The sequence below is a fragment of the Rhineura floridana genome, chromosome 2, assembly GCF_030035675.1.
Source record: "Rhineura floridana isolate rRhiFlo1 chromosome 2, rRhiFlo1.hap2, whole genome shotgun sequence".
NCBI lineage: Eukaryota > Metazoa > Chordata > Lepidosauria > Squamata > Rhineuridae > Rhineura > Rhineura floridana.
This window is the reverse complement of record NC_084481.1, coordinates 92482477-92507009: the sequence shown is the minus strand read 5'-3', so window position 1 is coordinate 92507009 and position 24533 is coordinate 92482477. Positions and strand designations below refer to the sequence as shown.

The following is a 24533-nucleotide window of genomic DNA, read 5'->3' as shown; positions in this document are numbered from 1 at the left end:
ATTAAGCTTGATACATTAAGCACCAGCCACAGTTGCTTGGAGCATACTATTCAAACAAAAACATCTTTCTGATTGGAAATTAAGATAAAAATCTTAGCTAAAAGATGGTGTTCCCAGGTCCAGCTGAAGTGATGGGATCATTCCTCCTCACCTGCTTAGGGAGCCTGGGTAGGGAACATTTAATCTAGCCTACTTGCTTCTGACAAGAAGGATTTAAGCACCCTCAGGCCAGGCCAGTCATCAGAAGGCCATTGTAGGAAGAAGGTAGCCTAGTGTTGTAGAGATGTTAGATAGGAGCACTCAGGAGTAAAGATGGATGCCTCTGAAGGCTGCAGTTCTAAACACTTACTAAGGGACTAGATCCCATAGAACTCAAAAGGACTTACAGTACTTTTGAGAAGATATGGTTTGGATTGTGCTGTTTGTAAGGCTTGGTTAGGGATCCTTTGCAAAAATATCCATAGCCATACAGGGTTGGTAACCCCCTGCCTGGAATGCCCTGCCCTTGCCTTTTAACATGGCTGTTCCAAACTTCTTTACAGACATGACCTTCCACTTCAGAAAGAGGTTTAAGAAATGAGTAAGAGTAAGATTCCCTACCCTCTGCTGCCTACCTTATGGGCTGCTATAAGCACACTTTGAAAGCCAACCCAGTTCTAGTGAGTAATAAGTGACAGAGAGAAAACACACAAGGTTTGGTATATCTTCACAGGCAGTAGCTTGGGAACAACAGCAACTGCAGCCACACTTTCCAGTATGTGAATTCTGTTTTACAACTATTGGGCAAGAAACATGCAGACAACAAGTTGCATCATCAGTGGATTTAAGGGGGTTGAGCTGAGCACATGGAACTACTGTTGTTGCTTCTATGGAAGTAAGGGAGTGAGGTTAAAGATAAATGAAATGCAAATAGAAAAAGGAAAGATAGTGATGATTTCCTAAATGCAATACCATGCCAACCACAACAGGATTCCTATGAGTAAGGCAGACTCAGCATCCCACAACCAGTCAAGATTCCTACCCAAAAACCAAAACTAAAAAATCCTGTCAGCCAGTCAGCCAAGGTCACAGAAGTGCCCATGCAGCACAACCTGACTCGGGGGCTACAGTTACTGCAGAATGCTGTGGCATGATTGCTGTCATGAGTGAGACCCTATCAGTACATAATGCCCCTGCTCTGAAATCTGCACTGGTTGCAAACTTGCTACCAGGCCAAGTTTAAGGTGTGCTTTCCATGTTATGGGTGCAACATAGTACTTGCTCTGCTCTTGTAAGAAATTGATGCTTTAGTGTAGCAGCATCAACACTTTAGAACTCCCTGCCTATTGACATTAGACAGGCAATTTCATTGCACTCTTTTTGGGACCTGATAAAAAGTTTTTTTTGTTTAGGCAAGCCTACCCAGGCATGTAGAAGCTATTGTGTTTTTTATCTGTTTTTAACTAATTGTTGGTTTTATTATTTTGAATGTTTTTAAATACATATCTTTAACTGTTTTTGTCAATAATTTTATTGTTTTAATTCCTTCTGTAAACTGCTTTGGGTCTTTTTTACAATAAAGTGGTATATAAAGGTTGTAAATAAAATACATAAATAAATTTCAAAGTCACTGGACCTTTGGTCTCTTTCGTCTTTTAGGCACAAAGGAATCTGCCTTATACTGAGTCAGGCCATTTGGTACCATCTAGCTCAGTACTGATGACATGAACTAGCATTGGCTCTCCAGGATTCAAGGCAATAGTCTTTTCCAGAGATTGGATTTTGGCCCTTTGCATGCAAAGCATATGCCCAAACACTGAGTTCCCTGTTTAAAAATGTATCTTTTAAAAAAATTTTCATTTTTCATTTTTCATTTTTTTTCATTTTTTTAATTGTTCTTTTCAGTTCACTAATGAATGCACAGTATACCTAGGGCAGATCCACACCATTAATTTAAAGCATATTCAACACAGATTTGAAGTGCATGAATCCCATCACACAATCATGGGAACTGTAGTTTGTTAAGGGTGGTGAGAACTATAACTGTGAGGAGAATCTACACTTCCCAGGATTCTGTGGGGGAAGTATGCACTTTAAATGTGAGTTGGGTGTGCTTTAAATGTATTATGTGGATCTACTTCATAATCTTTGCCTGTGTGTAAATCGTTTTTTCAGTTGTGGCCCCCACCCTGTGGAACTCCCTCCCAAATGATCTCTGCCATGCCCCCTCTATAATGAGTTTCCGCCAGGCCTTTAAGACCTGGCTCTTCAGGCAGGCTTTTGGGGTGGGCTAGATTTTATCATCATTGTTTTCAGATTTTTAATGTCTTTTATATTTGTATGCCTTTTTTTTACGTCGCCCAGAGTGGCTGGATAGCTAGCCAGATGGGCGACTAAGAAATTCAATAAATAAATAAATAAATTATTGTCTATACTGACTGGCAGCGGCTCTCCAGGGTTTCAAATAGGAGTTTCTCCCAGCCCTACGTAGAGATGCCAAGGGTTGAACCTTCTGCATGCAGGACAGATGCTCTTCCACTGAGCTTTGGTCCTTCCTCGTAGAGGTAGCCTCATCCACCATACTCAGGGCTGCATAAATATATTTAAGAATATATCCATATAACTCTGTTGTTCTAACAACTCTTTAAGCTTATTTAAGAACCATTGATATTTAAATATTACTACGTAATAGTAAAATATGTAAATAAATATTTAAATGCATATAATGTATTTTAAAATAACCAACAATATTAAGTATTATTTAATTATTAAGTTTAATTATTGTCTCTGGAATTTTTAAGAGTTTGGTAGGCCTCCCTGTATGTTCAAGAATTCTGTGTATTCTTGCAGCATTGTAAATAATATCTTCAGCGGGGGTAGACAATCTGGTATCATCCAGATGTTGTGGGACTACAACCCCCATCATCCCCTGCCAGCATGAGCAACAGTCAGGGACAATGGGACTTGTAGACCAAAACATCTCTGGAAGGTACAATATTGGCTATCCATGATCTTCTGGGTAGCCAAAATCTCCACAATACGGTGTTGTGTTCTTTCATCGTTTGTTTGCCCTGCAGAACATCAGAGCAGTTGGTGAAGGATCTGGTTAGTTGTCTTTAAATCGCTTCCAGGAGATCAGAAAAAAGGCTTAGCAGCAGCAAAGGTTAGTATTAGATATCTACAGAATGCTGTTTCTGCTGTTCCTTTCCAGTGTCGATAATTATGGTGAGGCTACAGCGCCACCTGTTGAGCATGTTGAATTTTACAAGCATGTCATTAGTCTGAATAGGAGAGCCCAGAAGGACCAGGAGCCTTGCAAATGTTCCCAACGCATTTGGAGTAGAGAAATAGGCCATGAACTTAAGACCACAGGGTTAGACCATACTACCAGTAGGATGAACAGGGTGGCACACTGGTAAATGCGACTGAGTCAGTACCAGGCAGCTTCCTATTTACAGTATTCAAGTAAGATTCAGCTGCCAGTATCATCAACTTTTGGTCATGGAATGGGCAGAGGAGCTGATTTATCCTTGGCCTCAGGGAGCAAAATGTCTAAGCCAGCTCTGCTCAGATGTCATCAAAAAAAGCTTTTGTTTTGCTTCACAAGTTGCATGATATCTTTACTATGAATCCCATGGAGCTATGTGCTCTGAGCTCGGGCTCAGCACTGTCAGGTATTCACTAGATGTTTAATATAGTGATTTATTATTACTGGATCTTGTTATGCTTGGGAGGAGAGGTGCTCATGGGATTTTGTGCCTCAGGTGCCAAAATAATTTGCCTTGGGTGCTATGTTTCTTGGTTTTGCAGGGGTGTGTGTGAGAGAGATATGCTGCTCCACTTCAGGCAGGAAAATGTTTTGGGTGGTATTCAATGTTCATCCTACTCACAATAGACCCATTGAAGTTAATAGATGTGACTAATGTAGGTTCATTAATTTCAGTGGGCACATGTAGACCAGGGCCAGAGCTGAAAGGTGGCCGGGCTGGGCCCTGGCCGAGGGCCACTGGGGCCACAGAAGCCCCTGAGGGGCCCCTGGATAGGGTGGGAGAGGAGCAGCACTCCTCTTCCACAATCCACGGCAGGGTAGCTGCTGTAGATCGCAGGAAGGGAGCTTGCAAACCGCCCATGCGTTTGCTGGTTCTACCTACCTGTCTCTCCTGCCTTTTGTGGCTGTGCAGGCTGCGTGTGCAGGGCTGCCATTAACCAAGATGGCAGCTGAGGTTTCCCTAAGGTGCTGATGCCCCTGTCACCATCTTAGTTGATGGCAGGGATGTGCTTGTAGCACGCATGCGTGACATCAACCAAGATGGCAGGGGAGACTTCAGACCCTTAGGGAAACCTCGGGTGCGATCTTGGTTAAAGGCAGCCCAGCACGCACAGCCGCAAAAGACAGTAGACAGGTAGGTGGGGCGCACGCGCGCTTGCACACACACCAGAGCCCAGGGCAAGCTGGTGCCCAAGGGCGTCGGCATGCCTGGCACCCGCCCTGCTGTAGACCCTGAGGCCTCCAGAAACTGTCCTATTCTTTTATCTCATCAGAGCTCCTTCCCTGTTCAGTTCCTCTTTATTTTGAAGTGTTTTTCTCTCTTGCTATGTAGCTTCAGAACAACTGGAAGTGGCAGTATTTTATTTTATCACATGTATGTATAAATGTTTCCTGGTAGTATGCCACAGAAGATATGAAAAGCAGTTTGTCTACCAGCCGTCAGAGAGCAAATGTGTAGGCTGCAGCTAGGGCCATGCACAGTCCTCCTGATCTGCCCTGTGGCCCCAATCTGTGGGCCCCAAGGAGCACGAATCCACCCTGTACTGACCAGGGGACCACCCGCCCTGCACCAGTTCTATCCCCCAAGCCATTGGGGGGTATGGGTTTTTAAACTCTATTTTAACTTAAAGTAGTTTAAAAATATGGTTGGGAGGGTGGCAGAAAAAGACGATGCTGTGCCTCCTTCTTCACCCCCCTCCCAAGAGCAGGTGGCTGACGAGGTGCTGGTCACTGCTCCTTCGTGAGCAGCTTCTCTGTACGCAGGGTTAGGGTTTGGGTTTAAAAACATCTTTTTTAAAAAAGAAGGGTTAAAAACCTATTATTAAAGAAAACATATTAAAAGCAATTCTAAACTAATGCCTTTCCCCAAGTCTGAGTCTGTCTGCTGCTCCTCTTCCTCATTACACCACGCCCTTTCCATAGGACTCATGACACATATATTCAGTGGTGGGTGGTGCCTATTGGGTCTAGTAGGGGGAAAGGCAGGGAGCCCAACAGTAGGTGGAGCCAGAGCCCACATTCTAATTTTGTCCCCATCCTCCTCTTCCTCCTCCCTGCTGAGTTCTACAAGGACAACATTAAAGAGAAGGAGGTTGACAAGCAGTGTCACCACCTGGACTTGTTGTAAGACTGAGATTGGTGGGGCAATGCTGCATTTGCTCTAAAATATCAGCCTTCTTATATTAAGAGAAGGATGAATACAACATATCAGTAAAAACCAAAACAACCTCCACAAGGTCCTCCTGTACCAACTAAAATAGAGAAATAATCCATGCCTCATCCAACATTAAATGATGCATAACAACAATATCACTAGTAACATAAGCCACATGAACATCTTCTAGAGTAAAATTAGTGGATGGTATTCAGTGCTAGTCCTATTCAGACTAGACCTACTGAAGTTTATAGACATGACTAACTTCGGTTCATTAATTTCAGCAGGTCTACTCTGACTAGGATTCTGTTGAATACAATCCAATGACCATATCTAAACCTTAATCACATGAAGTAACTGGATCTTTATCTCACAGGAGAATTAAGGGTGAAATAAGAAAGGTAAACCAAAAAGGGAAAGATCAGTTGTCAAATATTCACTAATTTCAACCAGTTGTTAATCAGAAAACATACATTTGTTGGTTAAGGACATTTGTTCAATTGCACATTAATCAGGAAGTTCAATAGGTCATTAAAAAGAAGGAAGAAAAAATATGAACCATATAATAGTGTCAAGTTAAGTACTAGCAGAAGATAAAACGAGGGGGGGATGACTTCTTTAGTTCTTAAGTCAGTCACACAGTCTGTCAAACAGGAGTCTATCAGGAGCTTGTAAATCCAAAAGAGGATTTAGTAATCAAAATTGAAAGGTTGTTTGTGCAAAACAGATCTCACAGTTATTTAGCTATTATATAATCAGATATTTAGCTAGTTGGTTGATTAACTCATCTTATTAGTAGACTATAAAAAGAAAAGGTACAAAAAGGATTATTCCCAGTGAACTGATACAATCTAGGATCAATGGATACATTCATTAGAAGATCAGTATTTAAAATTCATTAGTTCAGTGAGGAATGCATTCAAATGCACGTAAGTTAACCTATGTATCGTGAAGGTGTGGAGGGGGCCTCATTATACTCACAACCTTCACAGATGCAGCAGTCCCAGTGGTCCCAGCAATAATCTTGGTCACAAGTAATATTGTCCTTTCCTCACAAATCTGTAGCTTTTGACCAACAGAGGTTTCAGTATCTTTGTGGGCTCCAATGCACTCTCAGTGTCACACTCTATGCACTGCTGAGATGTGCACTGAGGTGGCGCTAGCCTTCGCTGTCAAAGAGTCTCTCCGCTGCTCTTCTTCCCATTCTGCTTCTCCTGGAGCTGCAGGGCTACTTAGGGAACAATTCAAACCCCAGATCTGCCAGGATGAGCGGATCTCCAGCTGGACTGGCTGAAGTCTCTCATCCCAGCTCATTTGGAGATATGCCGTCATAAGTCCTCCATTCTGGCTCAGGTGGCTGAGCTGAGACCAGCATAAGTCCTGAAATAGAGACGTTCCAGGGGCATGGTGGAGACAGAGCAGGACAGGGCAGGGGGAGACTTATCCCATTCCAAATGCCATTCAGCTCAGTCAACCCAGCAGAAGTTACACTGGCAAAAAGCATAGTGTAAGTCAAATTTTATTCTGAAGACTGTTTTTCTCTTGGGTCGGCTCAGCCAGCCATAGCCCTTCTCCTGAATGGAATTTGAAACAGAGTTAGCTTCCACCGATGTTAAGTTACACCAGCCTAAATTATGCTGGCTTCCAATAGATAGGATTGCTCTGCTAGTCCTGCCAAAGGAATTGGAGGAAGCTTGCCAGTAACTGAGCAGAGTTCCAGTTGGATTCTTTCTACCCCTCACCATAATAATTATACACTTATAATGTTAAATCTGATTATCTTGTTTAAAAGTTCAATCTGAAAGCAAAAAAGCACACAGAAAAAGCAAGGCAGCACACTTGCAATATTAACTTGTGCAAGGGGCGGGGGAGAATCAGTATTTTATATTTTAAAACCTCTAAACCAAAAATACATCCTTTATTGGGTATGTTGCATAAACAAAAACAGATTAGCAAACCAATCTGAGTTAGTATACGGGAAACTACTTAATGCCTGGCCAGGTTATATTTGTCCATCCAGCCCAGTGGCTGGTGCTGCTGCCCTGGCTGGTGGGATCTCTTGGGGATCTCAGTGTGTGTGTGTCTTTTGTGTTGCTTGCTCTCTGATCCTTTCTTGCCTGGAGATTGAACTTGGGACCTTCTGCATGCAAGACACGTGCTCTGTCATTGAGCTACGGTCCCCTCTCTGTTTATTGCAACTCCATTCCATTGTCCCACCACTGCCGTAAGAACAAAAAGAATTAATCCAAGGATGGGGAACCTGTAACCCATCAAATGTTGATGGACTCCAGTTCCTATCAGCTGCAGCCAGCATGGCCAATGGCCAGAGATGATGACAGTAGTAGTCCAGCAACTTCTGGAACGCCATAGATTCCCCATTGCTGGCCTAGCCAGCAATTTCATCTAGCCCATCTTTCTGTTTCAGATAACCAGGTAGCCAGGTCCCTTTGGAAGCTCACAAGCAGAGTATGCAGTTGATGATGTTCTTTCCTCACAGCACCTGGAACCTAGAGGCAGACAACCTCTGAACATTCTATTTCACTATAATGGCTAATAGTCACAGATAGATTTGTGCTCCATGAATTTATCTATCCAACCTCCACATCAGGGTGGGTATCCTACAGCCCTGAGGCCGCAGCATACACCCCTCAGCCTAATTTTACCCCTCCTCCCTTTGCAAGCTATCAGTTCAGACCTTGGGCCAGAGCAATCTGTCCCTTCCCCTGGGGAGAAAGAGTGAGACAGGGAAAGAGAGAGAAGGCAGTGGCAGAAAGCAGAAGTGGGTTGCTGGGGGGGGGCAGAGCTTCTACACTAGCTTCCTGGAAGGTGGGTCATCATGATTGCTAACAAGGAGGGAGAGGGGTGAAGTGGCAGAGAGGCTGGTGCAGCGCAATATGCTGCTGTGCCTCAGGCAACAAAATGTATTAGGCTGGCCTTGGACCCAAAGTAGAGTTCTGCAGTGATCAAATGGATAGCCCTATTACAGACTGCAGGTGGAGCGAATCATGTGTATGAATATTCCACCACATCAACAAGTCCTTGCATTCAGAGAAAAATAATAATAGCTCAAGCGGTAGCAAGCTGGGCTAGAATCTTTCTCCCCGATGTGCTTGTTTATTTTAATTTGCAGGGAGGTTTTATGAGAGGGAGCAGCTGAGAAAGGTATCCTTGACTTTCAGTCTGAAGTGACTTCTGTTTTAACATTTCAGGATTCCACTGCCACCTTTTGCCTCACCTGCAGAGCAGGACTGGTTTGTTCTGTGCTTGGGATTTGCAACCTTGAACAATACTGGGAATGTTGGCTCAGACCATCTAATTCGGGGGTTGTGCTTGCCAGCATCTCCTCTAGTCTCAGTGACTATCCCCTCAAAAATCCACTATACACAAGAGATGGTTTGCTCTTCCTGCTCAGTTCCTGTTTGCGCTGGCTCAGCCTCCTTATATTGAACATGTCCCCTTACTCATTTCATTGGGTGCCAGGATCCCATCCTCCCTTCCATTCTGAAGGTGCAGGAAAGGTGCAAAAAGCTTCTCTCTGCAAGCAAGTGAGGCACTGGCTGATGTAGGTACCCTTTCCCCCATTGATGTAGTGGCTGATCCAGGGGCAGGGGCATACATGTACCATTTTGTGGCCCTGCCTCTTTTTCTGCTGTTTTGGGTGTGGCAGCCACTTTGTGGTATGCTTAACCCCCATGACAGCCATCTTGTGGCTGCACCCGTGGCACTTTTTCAAAATTCCAAATGTGCCTATTGGCCCAATTAAATTAAATTAATTAAATTGCACAAAAACAGCAAAGAAACTTGTGTGTTGGTGAGCCACTAGGAGGCAGCATGGGTCTTCTGAATTTGAAGGGGTGGAGCTACAGCCAAGTGAAAAGAGAAATGTGGAGTGGACATCTGAAACACAGGAACTGATGCATGTAGGTTTGGCACAATTGCTGCTTGCAGGCATGGAGAAAGTTGGGTGTGGGGAGCTGCAGAGCAGAGACAGATGCTGTGGAGAGTAGCAGGCACAGGGAAAGCAGTCTGAGAGGTGATGCCTGTGGGTCTTCTGACACCATCATTTTCCCTCCACACTTGGAGCAGTACCATGGCATAAACACATCAGAAGACCTTTGCTGGATCAGGGCAATGGCCTATCTAGTCCAGCACTCTGCTCTCACAACCAGATGCCCATGGGAAACCTGCAAGGAGAACCTGAGCACAATAGAACTCCCCAACTGTGATTCCCGGGAACTGGTACTCAGAGGCATACCACTTCTGACAGTGGAGGCAGAACCTGGGCTCCTGCTGGGAGGAAGGGTGGGATATAAATCAAACAACAACAACAACATAGCTATAATGGCTAGTAGCCACTGATAGCACTGATACTTTAGTGCAACAAGGCACCTACATTGTGCAAGGTGACTGACTGATGGACTGATGTTGCAGTTGCTTTAATTGATGTAAGGTGTGCAGCTCCAGGGGAGATTTGACCTAGCAAGGCAGCAGGGACTAAGCAACAAAGAAACTAGTACAGCAGAGATGGCAAACCTGTAGCCCTTCAGATGTTGGGTTCCCATCAGCCCCAGCCAGCATGCCCAATGGTCAGGAATGATGGGAGTAGTAGTCCAACAACATCTGGAGGGACACAGGTCCCCCGTCTCTGCAAGATAGATAGGACACTGCTAGCTTCTATGTTGCAATAGAGACAGTATAATTAATAGCTGTTGTCTTGGGGAAAGCACTTAAAGTCATTAAGTGTCTTGAACACTAGAGGGCTCCAAACAGAAAGTAGCAGTAAGTGCAAGCCATAGATAAGCCACTGAAATGCTGATAAGGAAGAAAATTAACCTCTAAAAGTGGACAGAGTGCTTGAATGTAGGCAAAGACGTATGTGTTGGGAGGGGCTCTTTACTTGCCCCAGTTTTAGCCAAATTGGGGGACCCACAGCTTTCTAATAACAATACCTAATGGCGGCCACAAAAAAGTTTAGGGTTGGGCCCCTTTGTAATTTGGCTACTGGACAGGATATTGAGGGATGGAGCAGATTCCCCTCCCCTGTGCCCTCTCAAACAAGACTGTGCACTCCTTTGTCCAACTCAGTTGAATGGAGTTGACCTAATCAATCAATCAGTTAGTCAAGTTTACTTGTTAAAAACAAAGATCGGTCATCATAAGAACATAAGAAGACCCCTGAAGCTGGATCAGGCCAAGGGCCCATCTAGTCTAGCAATGTGTTCTCAACAGTGGCTAACCTCATAGGATGCCCACAGGAACCTCTCAAGCAGGATCTGAGGTCAACCGAACTCTCCCCAATAACAATTCCCAGCAGCTGGTATTCAGAGATATACTGCCCCCAACATGAGTAGTACATAGCCACTGAGGCTAGTAGCCATCGATAGACTTGTCCTCCGTGATTTTGTCTAGCCCCCTTTTAAAGCCAAACCATACTGTTTCCAACAGTGGAGATAGAACCCAGCCATTGTAACTGGTAGCCACAGGATTTAACCTGGTGATGGCAGGAGTTTAGCTAATCTTAACCTAGTTTATCGCATGGGCCACTCTGATCCACATGCTCCAGCTGGTGTCTCTGGCTGGCCTTACATGCAAGGCAGAAGCAGAGGAAGAGGAGATGCAAGGGAGCAGCACATCCCCTTCTCACACTTCTAATGATGCCTTGTGAGTGGGAGACCTTCCACATCTCTCCCCCCGCCTCGGGAGCTGTGTACCCACAATATGAATATATGGACTCCCCTTTCTGGGAAAAGCACACAACTTTCCCCTTTGCATGAGACGCTGAAAGCAAATAAAAAAGGTGCATTATCCGCAGCTTCATCCTCTCTTCCTCTGGTTTCCATGTCAGGTGCCACGGAGACTCTGGGACTTTGCTGTCTTGGCAATGGAGGAGAAATTTCCTCAGCTGAAGAAGCAAAAGCCCTTGAAATCCAAACCGTTAGTCACCAGGCCTAGACTTCTCATCTGTAGCATCAGTCCCTGAGGAAGGCTGGGAGATCTAGCCCCTGTGCCCCCCACTAGCCTACCCTGAGGGTACTGTGCACTGGGACTGTGTGCAAGGAGTGCCAGTCACCCTTTCCTTGCATTTTAAAGACCTGGGCCTCTGCTTTGTGTTGGCTGTTGCCACCCAGAGGTACAGAGTGGTTGCCTTCCCATTCCCTATGCTCCCTTTTCTTCATCCTGCACTTAATAACGTACACCTTGACTTCTGGCACCAGGGCGGAGCACACCAGGGGAAGCACAGAAATAGCTTATCTCTAGGGCTCTGCAGTACATTTTGCAGCTGCTTCTTGCTCGTCTACATGTACAAGCACAAACCTTGTGGAGGAAAACAGCACCAAGAGCAGGCTTTTCTGAACCACCTTGGCCTAGCCTGGCCTGATCCCAAGGCATTCTTTCAGTAATAGTTGGGTGTCCATTTGGACACAAGTGGGCACATAGCTTTTAATCAATGAACCAATACACAAATTCACATTTGAAGCCACTGAGACACTGATGAGAGGTGTGAAATCTTGGTGAAATTGAATACAAACAGAGGGACATAGGGGCACATTACACAATAATGTTTAGGGTTATTACAATCCATCAGTCTTTTTGAAAATCTTCTTAATAAAATCTCTCTCCCATCCCTGTTCACTGTGATGTCCGGTTCTCTGTATCTTCTTTCTTTTTTTCATAAGGATTCTGCTACAGCAGAGTGTGGATCATAAGCAGCAGTTTTTAATTTTAATTTGCTTTTTAATTCATGTGTTTACTGCTGGGTGGGCAGGCTAGCAAGAATTTTGCTAGACTAGTAGCTTGTGTCAATGTATTTGCAAGGCTATGTTTACACACACCCTTTTAAGTTTGAACCACTTTTGCCTTAGTCCAAATGCCAGGGTTTGTACATGATAGAGCAGCTTCCATTCAAGCCATTTGAATGAAAAATGGACACCCAGCAACAATTTATTTAAAAATGCCCTGCTTCCTCCGCAGCCATATGGCTTTCCCACTGGTTCACTCCAGGAAGTTGTAAAGGTCTGCCACTACCTCCCCCATATTAACTGCCCTATCTTTCTTGTGTAGATTGCAAGCCATCTGAGCAACAACTCTTCAGTGTTCTGTAGTACAGCATAGACCACTCAGTTAAAGCTACAGAAACGCTAAGCCATAGCAGCAGCAGCAGCAATAGTGGAGGGCTTATCCAAACCATATCCACTGGCACAACTTTTCCTAAGTCAGCCATGAGCTTTATCTGTTCATTTTTTCATCTGTCACAGAAGAGCACAAAATACAGGTGTAAAATTTCCAGACTAGGGATGTTGTAAGCAAACTAAGTGCAGAAACCAGGCTAGCAATAAATAGTGAGTCACCAGCAGCATAGCTTACGCATGCAGCAAAATGTGGGGAAAGAGGTGGTATATATATATCCCTGCAACCCACTGTGGAATGGGCTGGGATAGAAAGCATGTCCTCTGCCACTGCCTAAAGCAGGGATGGGGAGCCTATGGCCCTCCAGATGTTATTGGACTCCATCAGTCCCAGCAAGCATGGCCAATGGCCATGGATGATGGGAACTGTAGTCCAACAATACCTGGAGGACCAATGGTTCTCCATCCCTGGATTAAAGGTTGCTCCAAGAAGTAACTATTACTGAACTCAATGAAGCCTGCTTCTGAGGAAACACAGAAAAGATGCTCCGTGTGTGTGTGTGTGTGCGTGCATGTGTGCATGTTAGAAGAACAAAAGAATGCTGCACAAATACATTGTTTTATCAATTGTGTGCAAGATTTATTTTTCTCTGAAATAAGGGGTGGGGAAATCTATTTGTTGGGCAATAGGGCAAACTCATATGCAAAAAGCAGCGTTTCCCTATTGCACCCAAGGCACAAGACATAAACCTTTGTCAGATGCTATTCTTTTTGAATTTGTCAGTTAAGGCTGGATAAGGGCAGGGATCTGATAACAGTTTCAGATCAGACTTAAATGCAAACAGCATTTTATTGATGTCATTTAGTCCCCATCCAGACAACTCCCCTCAGGCACAGAATCTTCTCATAGGGATTGTCACCTTTCTTCTTGACGGAGTCTCAGTAGGTGTAACTGTACAGACTACAAAGTAGCCACAGAGTGACTGACTGGGGGAAAGCAGCACCTGTTTAATGCCGCTGTAAAAGGCACAGAAGCCCCTGAATTACATGGCAATTTTATTTCCAATAAAGTGCAGTGGAGTCTAAGAAAGTGAATGCCACAATACATCTGTTCAGTCTTTAAGGTGCTGTGTCTGATGTCTGTAATTGGCTGACATGGATTCAGTTAGAATGCCCAACTTGCATATGGTTTGATAAAGCCTGCTCAGAAAAACACATAAGGTGCAAGTCACACATTACACAACAACAAACCAGGGTTTGCCATGGGGTAAACACTCAGGAGGGAGCTCCAGCTAATCTTGTCTCTCTAGCAAGTGTCAGTCAGTTAGTGGTTATCACTCGTGACTGAGTAAAGATTGGCACACAACGATTAACATACAGTCTTGACAGAAAAGGGCTTTGTTCCAATGGCATGGATACCACTATGACTGGAAGTCTTTTATCTGCTGCAGCCTTCATCCGCCTTCCCAGCCATTGTAACATACACCTTGTTATCCTCTGCCGGTTCTGCCATTGAGGACATTCTTGGATCATTCTTTGTCTGGTTCCTCTCCCTTGACCTTACCGCCATGGGTGATCTTTCTGAGATGACTCCAGACAGCATCGCTCACAGGGCTCATTGGAATACACAAGCCCACTCACCACTACAAGGTGACGATCCAGCGAGTGGGTCTAGCAAGTGTACTTTTATGATGACACATGTATTTTCAAACACCTGCCTGAAACACCACCTGCCAGCATGGTGAAATGGTTAGAGTGTTGGACTAGGATCTGGGAAACTGGGGTTCTAACCCCACTTGGCCATGAAGCTCACTGGGTGACCTTGGGCCAGTCACTGCCTCTCAGCCAAACCTACCTCACAGGGTTGTTGGGAGGATAAAATGGAGAGGGTGAGAACTATGTATGACACCTTGAGCTCTTCAGAAGGAAGGTGGGATTATAAGTGCAATAATAAATAAAATATCCACTCAATAATAAATAAAATACACACTCTTTGCATTTTACTAGTACACTTAAAATCTTAGGTGTACATCTCAAATACATAGCGTGTGTGGCCCTAGGACTGTTACAGATGTGGAAGATGGGAAATCTAAAAGAACTAAAGCTAGACTATTCAGAAACATTGGTGCTATCAGTGCAGATGTCCAGAGCAGGCATCCAAGCTTTCACTTAGCAGAATGAGCAAGAGGGACCCCAAATGCTGCAGGGCTGGCTTACCACATTTTGAAGTGAATGAAGTAATAGATATTACCATCTAAAGGAAATGGGAACATTGTTAAGACCTTTAAGTGCAGAGTCTAAGTTACTTAACTGCACCACTGGTCAGAAATGCATTCTTACTATGCTCCATGTGTGAGAGAGTGAATTAGCATTTGTGTTACCTTTGTAAATAGTATTTTACTTGTATGGTTTAAAAACCTGCCACTGATTAACATGTTCTTGATTCAAAGTGTATACTCTTGCATTTGGAATGGTAATTAAGAGCCTTTGCACATTTACTTAGCGGTAAATCCCGTTGATTTCAATTGCATTTGCTTCAAAGCAAGCAGGAGTAGGATTTCAGACTGCGTGATGAAAACCACCTGTGAAAGGGACAAAAACTCTAGAAAAAGAAATTGTGTTCTGGATTAATTGGTGATGGAGAGAGTTGTTGACATGCTTATCAAGGACTTACTCTGGTGCTTCTAGAAAAGGGAGAATGGCAAGGAAATCCCAGTCTTTGTCATTTAAATGTGGCAGAGAGCTGGACAGGCTTTCTGAGGAGAGAAGCTCTAGCTTAGGCCTTGTTAAAAACAACAACAGTAGAACTAGATGTCAGGGTGAAGACATAGCCTTCCCACTCGTTCCTGTGTGTGTGTGTGTGTGAAACCATCATGTGAATGAATTCTCAAATGGGACTATCCAGAGAGGTTTACCACCTGATCTGCTGTTTGTGAGAAGGTGGAGAGGGGAGGATAGTTCTACTGTGTACACTGTAATCTGGGGCAATTGACTGTGAATTGAATAATATCTGATAAATATGAATCTTGAGTCAAGCCTATGTCTTGGTCATCAGGTGAGACCATAACTCCTTGTCAGATGAGGCTCTCCTGCCCCCCACCATGCAGCACAAAAACCTTTTCTTTTTTTGTTGCTAACATTATCAAAAGATCTGAGCTGTTCCATCTTGTTTTTCTCAGCCATCAAAGAATGTACTTTTTAACCAGCTTAAATCAGTCCAAGACTTTGTACATTTAGGAGTATTATTTGCCTAAAGTGCTTAGCTTCAATACCATGTCTCTGATCCACTGCAAATGAGCTTGAATATTGAATATACATGAGGTTTTCCCCAACTTTTAATGACTAATTGCTATGTTGGTCCAAAGGACACATGGTGTGATATTGGCAAAATTATATTGTTTAACTTAAGTTGGTATAGGTGATCTCCTATCCAGACACTGACCAGACCTGACCCTGCTTAGCTCCAGCAGGGTGCTGGCCTCATGTGCCTTCAGACCATAGCCTGGGAGTGAATTCCAAAGGGTAGGTGCTACAACACTAGAGGTCCATTTCCTATGTTGTGAGGAACAGACCACCTGATGAGATAGCATATATTTTGCACTTCATTTTTCTCATGATAGGTGCTTTTGTGTAACAATCCCCAGGTGCTATGATCTGGGGAGTCTCCTTGAATTTGAAAGTGACCAATTATTGTGAAACATATCAGCCTGTGAGGGAAAGATTATCATCTACTTGCCATGTTCTCCAGTCAAGAAGGCCAAGGCTGCTTTCACACATGGGGCTGATTGTGTTAGTTTAATGGATTAAAAAGGTAGCACTTCTGTCCCAATTTCTAAAATCCCTTACACACTGCAGTACCTGTTGCATTAAGGAACAGCAGCTTTTTCAGCCGATATACATGCATTTTACGCAATTGTCTTTCACTAGGCTTGTTTTCGTCCCTCATCCATGCACACTGTTCCTCACTGTGTAGGAGGTCTAAGGTTTTGTCCCATCACCATGAAAGCCCTCTCCCTTTAGGATTTGACTTTTTAATTTTTTTTAGTTGTATCAAGACAGGGATATGTGTGGGAAACACTGCTGCTATCTACACCGATGCCAGAATACTGGTACAATGTTCATCAGGCAAAACAAACAAACAAATGCACTGCATGCTGGGATGCCTGTCACATGAGCGGCTGCAGCTAGCAATAAACTCCTGCAATCTTCTGGGTTCCCAGCCTTGCTAACAGATTATTTCTGGTATCATTCATCATGGAAATTAGAGCTAAATTTCCACTACATTCCACTAGAATTCTGGAGCTAGCTTGTCCGTCATGTGAAAGATCAAATATAATGCGCAAATTACCAGGTAAGAAATTGTCAGAATAACAGAATAAAGTGCAGTGTGAAAGCAGCCCAAGAAACATGCATAGAGCATAGATAGAGTGATAATTCTGTTGCTTGAACTGATGAATCCCAGATGTATGTTTTCCTCAGAGATTGTCCATTGAGTAAATATTAACAAAAATCCTTGGGGTATGCAGTGGAACTGACATCAAAGGTGCATTATGGGTGTGAACACTACAGACCTTAGCCTCAGTTAAAACTGGTGAGAAGCCGAAGCACAGGGCAGGCCAAAACTTGCTGTAAGATTATGCTTGCCCTGGGAGGTCATCAGCAAATGCCATTTTGCTTTTGTGCAAAGGCCAAGTGCAGTACATGTTTCCAACAAAGCCCCTGCAGGCATCTTGCTGCAGGGTGGGTGGGAACACATCTGAGTGTACTGCTGGCACAGCTGAAGGTGGGCAATCTTGACAGGAGATCAACATGGGGAAAGTTGAGCCTGTTGGCCTTGCTGGATCTCTCAGTACTGTTGACCCCCAAACCCTTGTGAGATGCCTTGGCAGCTCAGAAGGTTCAGGGGTTTGCTTTCTACTGCATTCTGCTACTAACTAAGAGCAGGGATGGGGAACCTCAGGCCTAGGGCCCAAATATTTATTTATTTATTATTTGATTTCTATCCTACCCTTCCTCCCAGCAGGAACCCAGAGCGGCAATATGGCCCTCCTTGCTTCTCTGTCTGGCCCTCAAGATTCTTCCTAAGCCACACTTCTCATCCCCAAGCTATACACCCCAAGCTACACACCTCTGTGCCCTCCTGGAGTGCTGGCTAGAACGCCTCCTCAAAGCATGCTAATGCCTCTTGTTTGCCCAGGTGGACAAATGTATGTGGGGTGGGGGAGTATGGAAACCTCTGTCGTTTATATCTGTTGCTTCACCCACTTTTGCTCTGGCACCACCCACTACTGACACGCCATCCCTGGAAGGTTGCCCATGAGGGAATGTGGCCCTTTGACTGAAAAAGGTCCCCCACTTCTGATTTAGAGGGTGGCTTCTGTTTGACCCCTTGAGATTTGTCCTGCAGAGTCCTGCAGGGCTCTGTGTGGTTGACATATATAATAATATAATAATAATATAATAATAATAAAATGTTATTTATGAGTCGCCTATCTGGCCGAATTAACGGCCACTCTAGGCGATGTACATTAACACAATAAAATAAATACAATATAAAACCAATACAAACCACACTCAATAATTAAACTAATCACCCCTCTTACATTTAATCAACGGCATTAAGAACTAACCCACCCCAGAGATCCTGTAGGCCTGCCTGAACAGCCAGGTCTTCAAGGCTTGGCGGAAACCTATCAAGGAGGGGGCATGACGAAGGTCGAAAGGAAGGGAATTCCAGAGGGTGAGGGCCACAATCGAAAATGCCCTCTCTCTGGTCCGCACCAGCCTAGCTGTTTTGACTGGTGGGACCGAGAGAAGGTCTTGTGTGGCATAATTGGTGATGCTGGAGGCACTCCTTCAGATAAACTGGGCCGAAATCGTATAGGGCTTTAAAAGTCAACACCAGCACCTTGAATTGGGCCCGGTAAACAACTGGTAACCAGTGTAGATCTACTGCTAGGGCGACAGCTGTTTTTAATCAAACGTGCCGCCGCATTCTGTATCAGCTGTAATTTCCGGACCGTTTTCAAGGACAACCCCACGTAGAGCGTAGAGACAGTCCCTTCTGTTGGGAGTGGACTTAAAGTTGGTGACACCCAGCTTTTGCTTTTTCACCCAACTCAGTTGCAGCACCGGTTCCTCTGAATTCCTGTTTAGAGGCAGCCTTGGGCCGGATGCGGGCAAACAAACTGAAATGAAATCAACACACACATCAAAAAGGACCATTGCTGTGGGGCAACTCCCAATCAGAGAATGTCTCCTTTGGACAGGATAACATTTATCTCTTGTTAGGTTTCATGGTTTTGCTGTACTCCTGGACCTAGCCCTGCTCTGGAAAGCTGCCGTTATTCACGCATGCTTGTCTACTGTACTGTGCTCGAAGTCAACCCTTTTCCCTTGAGGGTCTTGTTGCTCCAGGGGTAATCTATCAGGGCCTGCATACTGGCTGTGGGCCAAGCTGAAGCCAGTTGTGGGGGCAGGGGAGACAGATTGCTCTTGGCAGAGGTCTGAACTTATCATTTGCAAAGAGCTTTCAAAATTAGGCCAAGGGGCACACCGGGCTCTGTGGCCACAGGTTGCCCATCCCTAGCCTAGGAAATAGAAGCATCAACCCAAAGCAGTTAAGGAAGGACTGAGGAAAGAGGCAGAAACTAGTCATCTCCTAATAGGAAGACACCACGATTTGTATCTGCGGGGAAACCACATCCCTGTCAATATCTCTGCTTCCTGATCCTAGCTGCTAGGAACAAGCAGTTACTCAGTGACAAGGTACTCAGCACATGCTCACTGACACTTCTTTGTAAGGAAGGCTAAATCCTTTCCTTAAAAACAGTTGGCTCAGATTAAGCCCTGAAATGAGGCGCTGGAAAAGACAAGCTCGCCCTTTTGTTTTTGTTTGAAAGCACCCCAGGGAGCGATTCTTTCTCTTGAATTTTGGAATCCAGGAAGCCTAGCTGTTCTTCCCACCAGAGATCTCTCTCTCTTATCCCTTCAGAGGAAAGAAAAGGCGGCTGTCAGCACGCACCTGGGGGACCACGCCTGGCGGCGATTGGCTGAGGGGAGGGGAGCTGCGGCTTGGGATTGGCTGCTCAGGGTGAGGCCGGGGCGTGGCAGGGCAGGGTTCCTTCAGTGCTGCAGCCAGTGTGGAGAGTGGAGCTGCTGAGCACCGGCTGATCCGAGTTCTCTGGCCTGGCGCGCTTCACTGCAGCTCCTTGAGATTTCTCCGCAAGCTCAGCCTCAGAGCGCCGGCGCGGCTGCTGCGTCCCGCCCCAGCCCATGGCCGGGGTGCAGGGCGCGGCTGAGCAGGAGCTGTAGGGGGGGGGGACCCCGTCCAGAAGCCACTGTAGCAGCCAAGATGGGTACGGTGCTGTCGCTGTCTCCCGGCGCGCCGGGGAAGGGCGGCGGCGGGGTCCTGGCCGAAAAGACGGCGCCAGGCAGGGCGCACGGCAAAGGCGAAAGCCGCTTGAAACGGCCCGGCGTGCTGATCTCCGCCCTCACCTGGAAGCGCCTGGTGGCCGCCTCGGCCAAGAAGAAGAAAAACGCCAAAAAGGTGACGCCCAAGCCGGGCTCCGGCGGCGCGCCCGACCCCTTGGTGCAGCAGCGCAACCGCGAGAACGTGCGCAAGTCCCAGCCGGAGGGGACCAAGCAGGGCCCCTTGGCCGTCCCGGTGCCCACCTTGCCCGCCTCCGCCCAAGAGGGCGGGAAGCCGCCGCCGCCCAGCAACCGCGCGGCTGCCGGCTCTCCGCGCCGGGTGATCGTGCAGGCTTCCACCGGCGAGCTGCTCCGCTGCTTGGGGGACTTCGTGTGCCGCCGCTGCTACCGGCTCAAGGAACTGAGCCCCGGTGAGGTCATCGGCTGGTTCCGCAGCGTGGACCGCTCGCTTCTGCTCCAGGGCTGGCAGGACCAAGGCTTCATCACGCCGGCCAACCTCGTTTTCGTCTACTTGCTGTGCCGCGAGGCGCTGCAGGGCGATCAGATCGGCAGCCCAGCCGAGCTGCAGGCCTCCTTCCTCACCTGCCTCTACCTGGCCTACTCCTACATGGGCAATGAAATCTCCTACCCGCTCAAGCCCTTTCTGGTGGAGGGCGACAAGGAGCGCTTTTGGGACCGCTGCCTTGCCATCATCCAAGGCCTCAGCGCCAAGATGCTGCAGATCAACTCCGACCCGCACTTCTTCACGCAGGTCTTCCAGGACCTCAAGAACGAAAGCGAGCCCCCCCCCACAAAGGACTCCAGCTCCAACAAACACTGGACTATAAGCCTGGACCGCTAGGAGAGCCCCGAGGACCCTCCCCCTAGCCATCTCCCTCCACCTTTCCAGATGCCTTGCTCCTTCCTCCACCTCCTGCCCCAAGCTATTCTTCACCGGGATTCCACGGGGACAATAAGACTCTAGGGATCAGGATTGGGGAGTTGCCAGGGGCATATCCTTTTACTCCCCCCAACATACCCGCCAAGGAGCTACTACCCACTCCACCCATGAGCCAATCAGGAGGGTTTGGGTGGGTAGGTGGACTTGGTGGAGTCCCCTCTTTCCACACTCCATCTTGTGGGCCACACCTAAAATTGCATCAGCCCCTTCCCACAATTGTGGCATCTGAATATTTTTTTTGGGTGTGTGTGTGTGATGGTTTCTGGTCCATGATGTCCTGTTACCTTTCCAATATAAGCAGAATCTGCCCCATCTTTGTTACTTTATCCCAGCAAGGTGCCACAGGCTGGGAGAGCTTTAGGCCTTGTGTGTGCCTCTTGGGAGGGAGGGACTGTTTCCTCCTCCTTCCAGATGGGGAGAATTCATAGACTAATGACAATTAATTTATTGACAAGGCTCTGTCTTGTGCAGGAGAAAGCAGCTGCTATGACCTCACCTATGGAAGCCCCAACACTGTGTCCATGGTTTTGGATCTTTTTGCTGCTACTGTGAATCACAGTACAGCCAGGGCATTCTGTCTTGTAATGTTTCTTTTCTTGTCCAATGAAGCAATTCCTGCATGTCTTTGTCCTTCCTGCTGTTTGATGGCGCTGCCATAGTGGTTGTTCTACTAAGTAGATGATGGTTATATACTTCTACTCTCTGCCTCTGCAAAGTCAAATGCCTTTCAATATTTCTTCCCCTCTTCTTCTTAGCTTGGGGGGTGGGGAGAGGGGTGTGACCATTCCCAACATTGCAATGAAGTGCTGGAGAAGCTGCACTGCTATCCTTCAATGGCCCTTGTTTGACCCATTCTCTCCCTGCCTCCTCCCCTCCCAACATCCCTTCCCATCTGAAGCAGAGGCTGGGAGCTGTCCAGGGTGCTAGCCACTTAGACCAACATACATTTGCACATTCTCGAAGCTGAAAACAAGCTGTCTCATGGTGTTTGAATGTAACAGAACAATGTTTGACTTACAGGATGTCTGTGCCAATGTTGCTCAAATGTACAATAACATATTGTTTTATATTGTATATTTAAAAGAGATAAATTAAGGGGTCGAAGCGGAACTTTGGAATCATTTGGTCATTGGGAACTACAGACTTATGGGGAGAGGAAGGCAGGAATGGACTGTTGAAGCAGGGAGGAGGAAAGAAAGGGAAGGCCATTTATGTTGGGGGTTTATGGTCAACATCAATGGTGCATTAGTCCTTGGCCTGTTGATTTCCTAAATGGCTGTGTTGGCAGGAGATCCCAGACTTGCTAATGGGATTTGATATTGAACTGTGGTTCGTCTTATTCCAGAGTCCTTTTTGATGAGGACACACTGTGTGTTCTTGAGATCTTGCCTGACAAATCTCAGTCAAAAGCTTCTTTTTTAAAAAAAGGAAATAGCATATTGTCCAATTAAAATGTCTGCAAATGTACAGAAAGATAAAGCTACACATTGCACATGTGTTTGCATGTGTATGCAGAATTGAAAAAGAAAGAATCTGTGACTGAGATCTTTTTAATAGACAAGGTGGGAATTGATTGAATGTCTTAACTTTTATTTGTTGACAGCTGTAAGAGCAATCCTGAATGTCCCCTGCTGACCAAATAGCTTGGCTGTCATGTATCAAAATGCAGCTAACAAAAAATGCTGCATATATTAAGAGCACATTGTTAGTTTATTGTGCACTTCTTCCAGACAGGAAGTCTGTTTACAGACTGTCATTCTTAATGCTCAGTCCTCTGAAGAATGCTGATGGGCAACAGCTTATGCTGTGCATTATATTCCCTTAATTATATTAGTTTAGGATGGCAGACTTAATGCAATCTTATTCCTTCCATCTCCTCACCACCATCTAGAGTGTTTTGTTTACCATTTTCATCTGTACTTGAATCTTCATCAAAATGCCATGATGATATTGTATAAAAAATTGTACCACAGCCTCTCAATACTGATTTAAAAAAAAGGCTGGATGAAAAAAATCTTTGCGTGAGCTGTTCAAGGTGCTGAATACTGATGGCTAGTTCTGTTGCCTCTCTCTCCCCCCTCCCGATTTTTGTTTAAATGTCTGAATGGAGGGTGTTTAAAAATCAGCTAACCATGCTACTTCGATTATCAAAACACCCCTGCAGATATCAGAAACACTGATACTATGAACTCGGAGGGAGAAAATCTCTGTTTATTAGAGTTTGCTGCCCATCTGGGTTGCAGATGTGACTACAGAAAACTGTAGATTCTTATTGCGGTGGGCAAGTCAATGGCAGCTGTATTAACTGGGCTAGGAATTGATATACTGATTTTGAATTGGAAATAGAACAAATTAAATGCATTTTGATCCCAGATTTGCAACATGCATCTGGATCTGATGAGCCAATAATTTTTTATGGACTGTGTATGTGAGGAATTCACAAGGGAGGGCCACAGTATTGCCTTTTGGTCTAACAGGAGAAGTATGACTAGGTGAGCCAAAGCTGTCTTTTTTGTGTGTGATGAAGTCAACATGGTCTTCAGAACTCTGGGAAAAAATTTTTTTCTAATATAAAAGATGCCTCCCTATTCTGAGTGATACAATATTTGACATCCAAATTTTGCCTTTCTGGCACAGGATAATTCAAAGATTCAGTGAATATATAATGGCAATTTTGTGCCCAAAGCATCTTCTGACTACCTACAACAGAGGTAGCCAATCTGGGGTCCTCCAGCTATCGTAGAACCCTTGGCCCCGGCCATCAGGGATGGTGAGAATTGCAGTCCAACATCAGAAAGATTGGCTGCCTGTGGTCTGCAGTCACAATTACTGCCTCAAACTAGATGATCCCAAATGTTATAAACATGTATCATAGCAAAAGTTGGATTTCATAATTATGAATAATTAATAATAATGTACTTCATAATTAACTCTAGTTCTCTGTACATTAGAAGTGGCTCTGTGATGCTTTATATTTGCCACCTACAGACTGAATTGCAAGGTATGCCTGCTTCATTAATCCTAAGGATCAAAATAACGGAGCTGGGTCCATCATAAAGCTGAGAGTGCCAGAATTCAGAATGCATTAACAAATTGGCCTTACTGTCAGCTGAAGCTGTAGCTTCCTCAGTCTTAATGGTACTTGTGCTGCTCTTGCTTATGGCCTTTCTATTATTCTGACTAGGAAAGCTGCCATGCACTAGTGCAGCTTTCCCCAGCCTGGTGCCTTCCAGATGTTTTTGACTACAACTCACATTGGCCTCAGCTGTACTGGCTGGGGCTGATGGGTGTTGTTCTCAGAAACATCTGGAGGGCAGCAGGTTGAAAGAGGCTGCGCCTAAGGTCTGACTTCATAATTTGATCCAGAATTTCAATAGAGACTTTTGTCTCAAGCACAGCTGTATTTCTAGAATTTAAACTTACATTTTGACAATTTAAAACTGCTGCTTCTGGGAGCACAGAGAAAGGTGATTTAAGACCTTCCACCCTTTAACATTATCTCTTGACTTTTTGACAAATGTAATTTGAAAAATGTCCCCTCAGCCTCAAATGCCTAGATAGCTTTAAACTAATGGAGCAGCACATAAAAGCTTTTAGCTTTTTTCTCAGACATTGATGCATCCATCAATCTTA

General features: G+C 45.4%; 1 protein-coding gene across 1 annotated transcript; it reads left to right on the top strand.

The window, feature by feature from the left end:
- The first annotated feature begins 19584 nt into the window (after positions 1-19584).
- CDK5R2 (cyclin dependent kinase 5 regulatory subunit 2) lies at positions 19585-23830 on the top strand. The gene has a single exon (XM_061609338.1). It carries the CDS (start codon positions 19884-19886, stop codon positions 20799-20801), a length of 918 nt encoding a protein of 305 aa, XP_061465322.1. The 5' UTR covers positions 19585-19883; the 3' UTR covers positions 20802-23830.
- Positions 23831-24533: the final 703 nt, after the last annotated feature.

Bases quoted from the DNA above. Each gene is read 5' to 3' on its own strand.
- CDK5R2 (XM_061609338.1), top strand. From the start codon at position 19,884: ATGGGTACGGTGCTGTCGCTGTCTCCCGGCGCGCCGGGGAAGGGCGGC.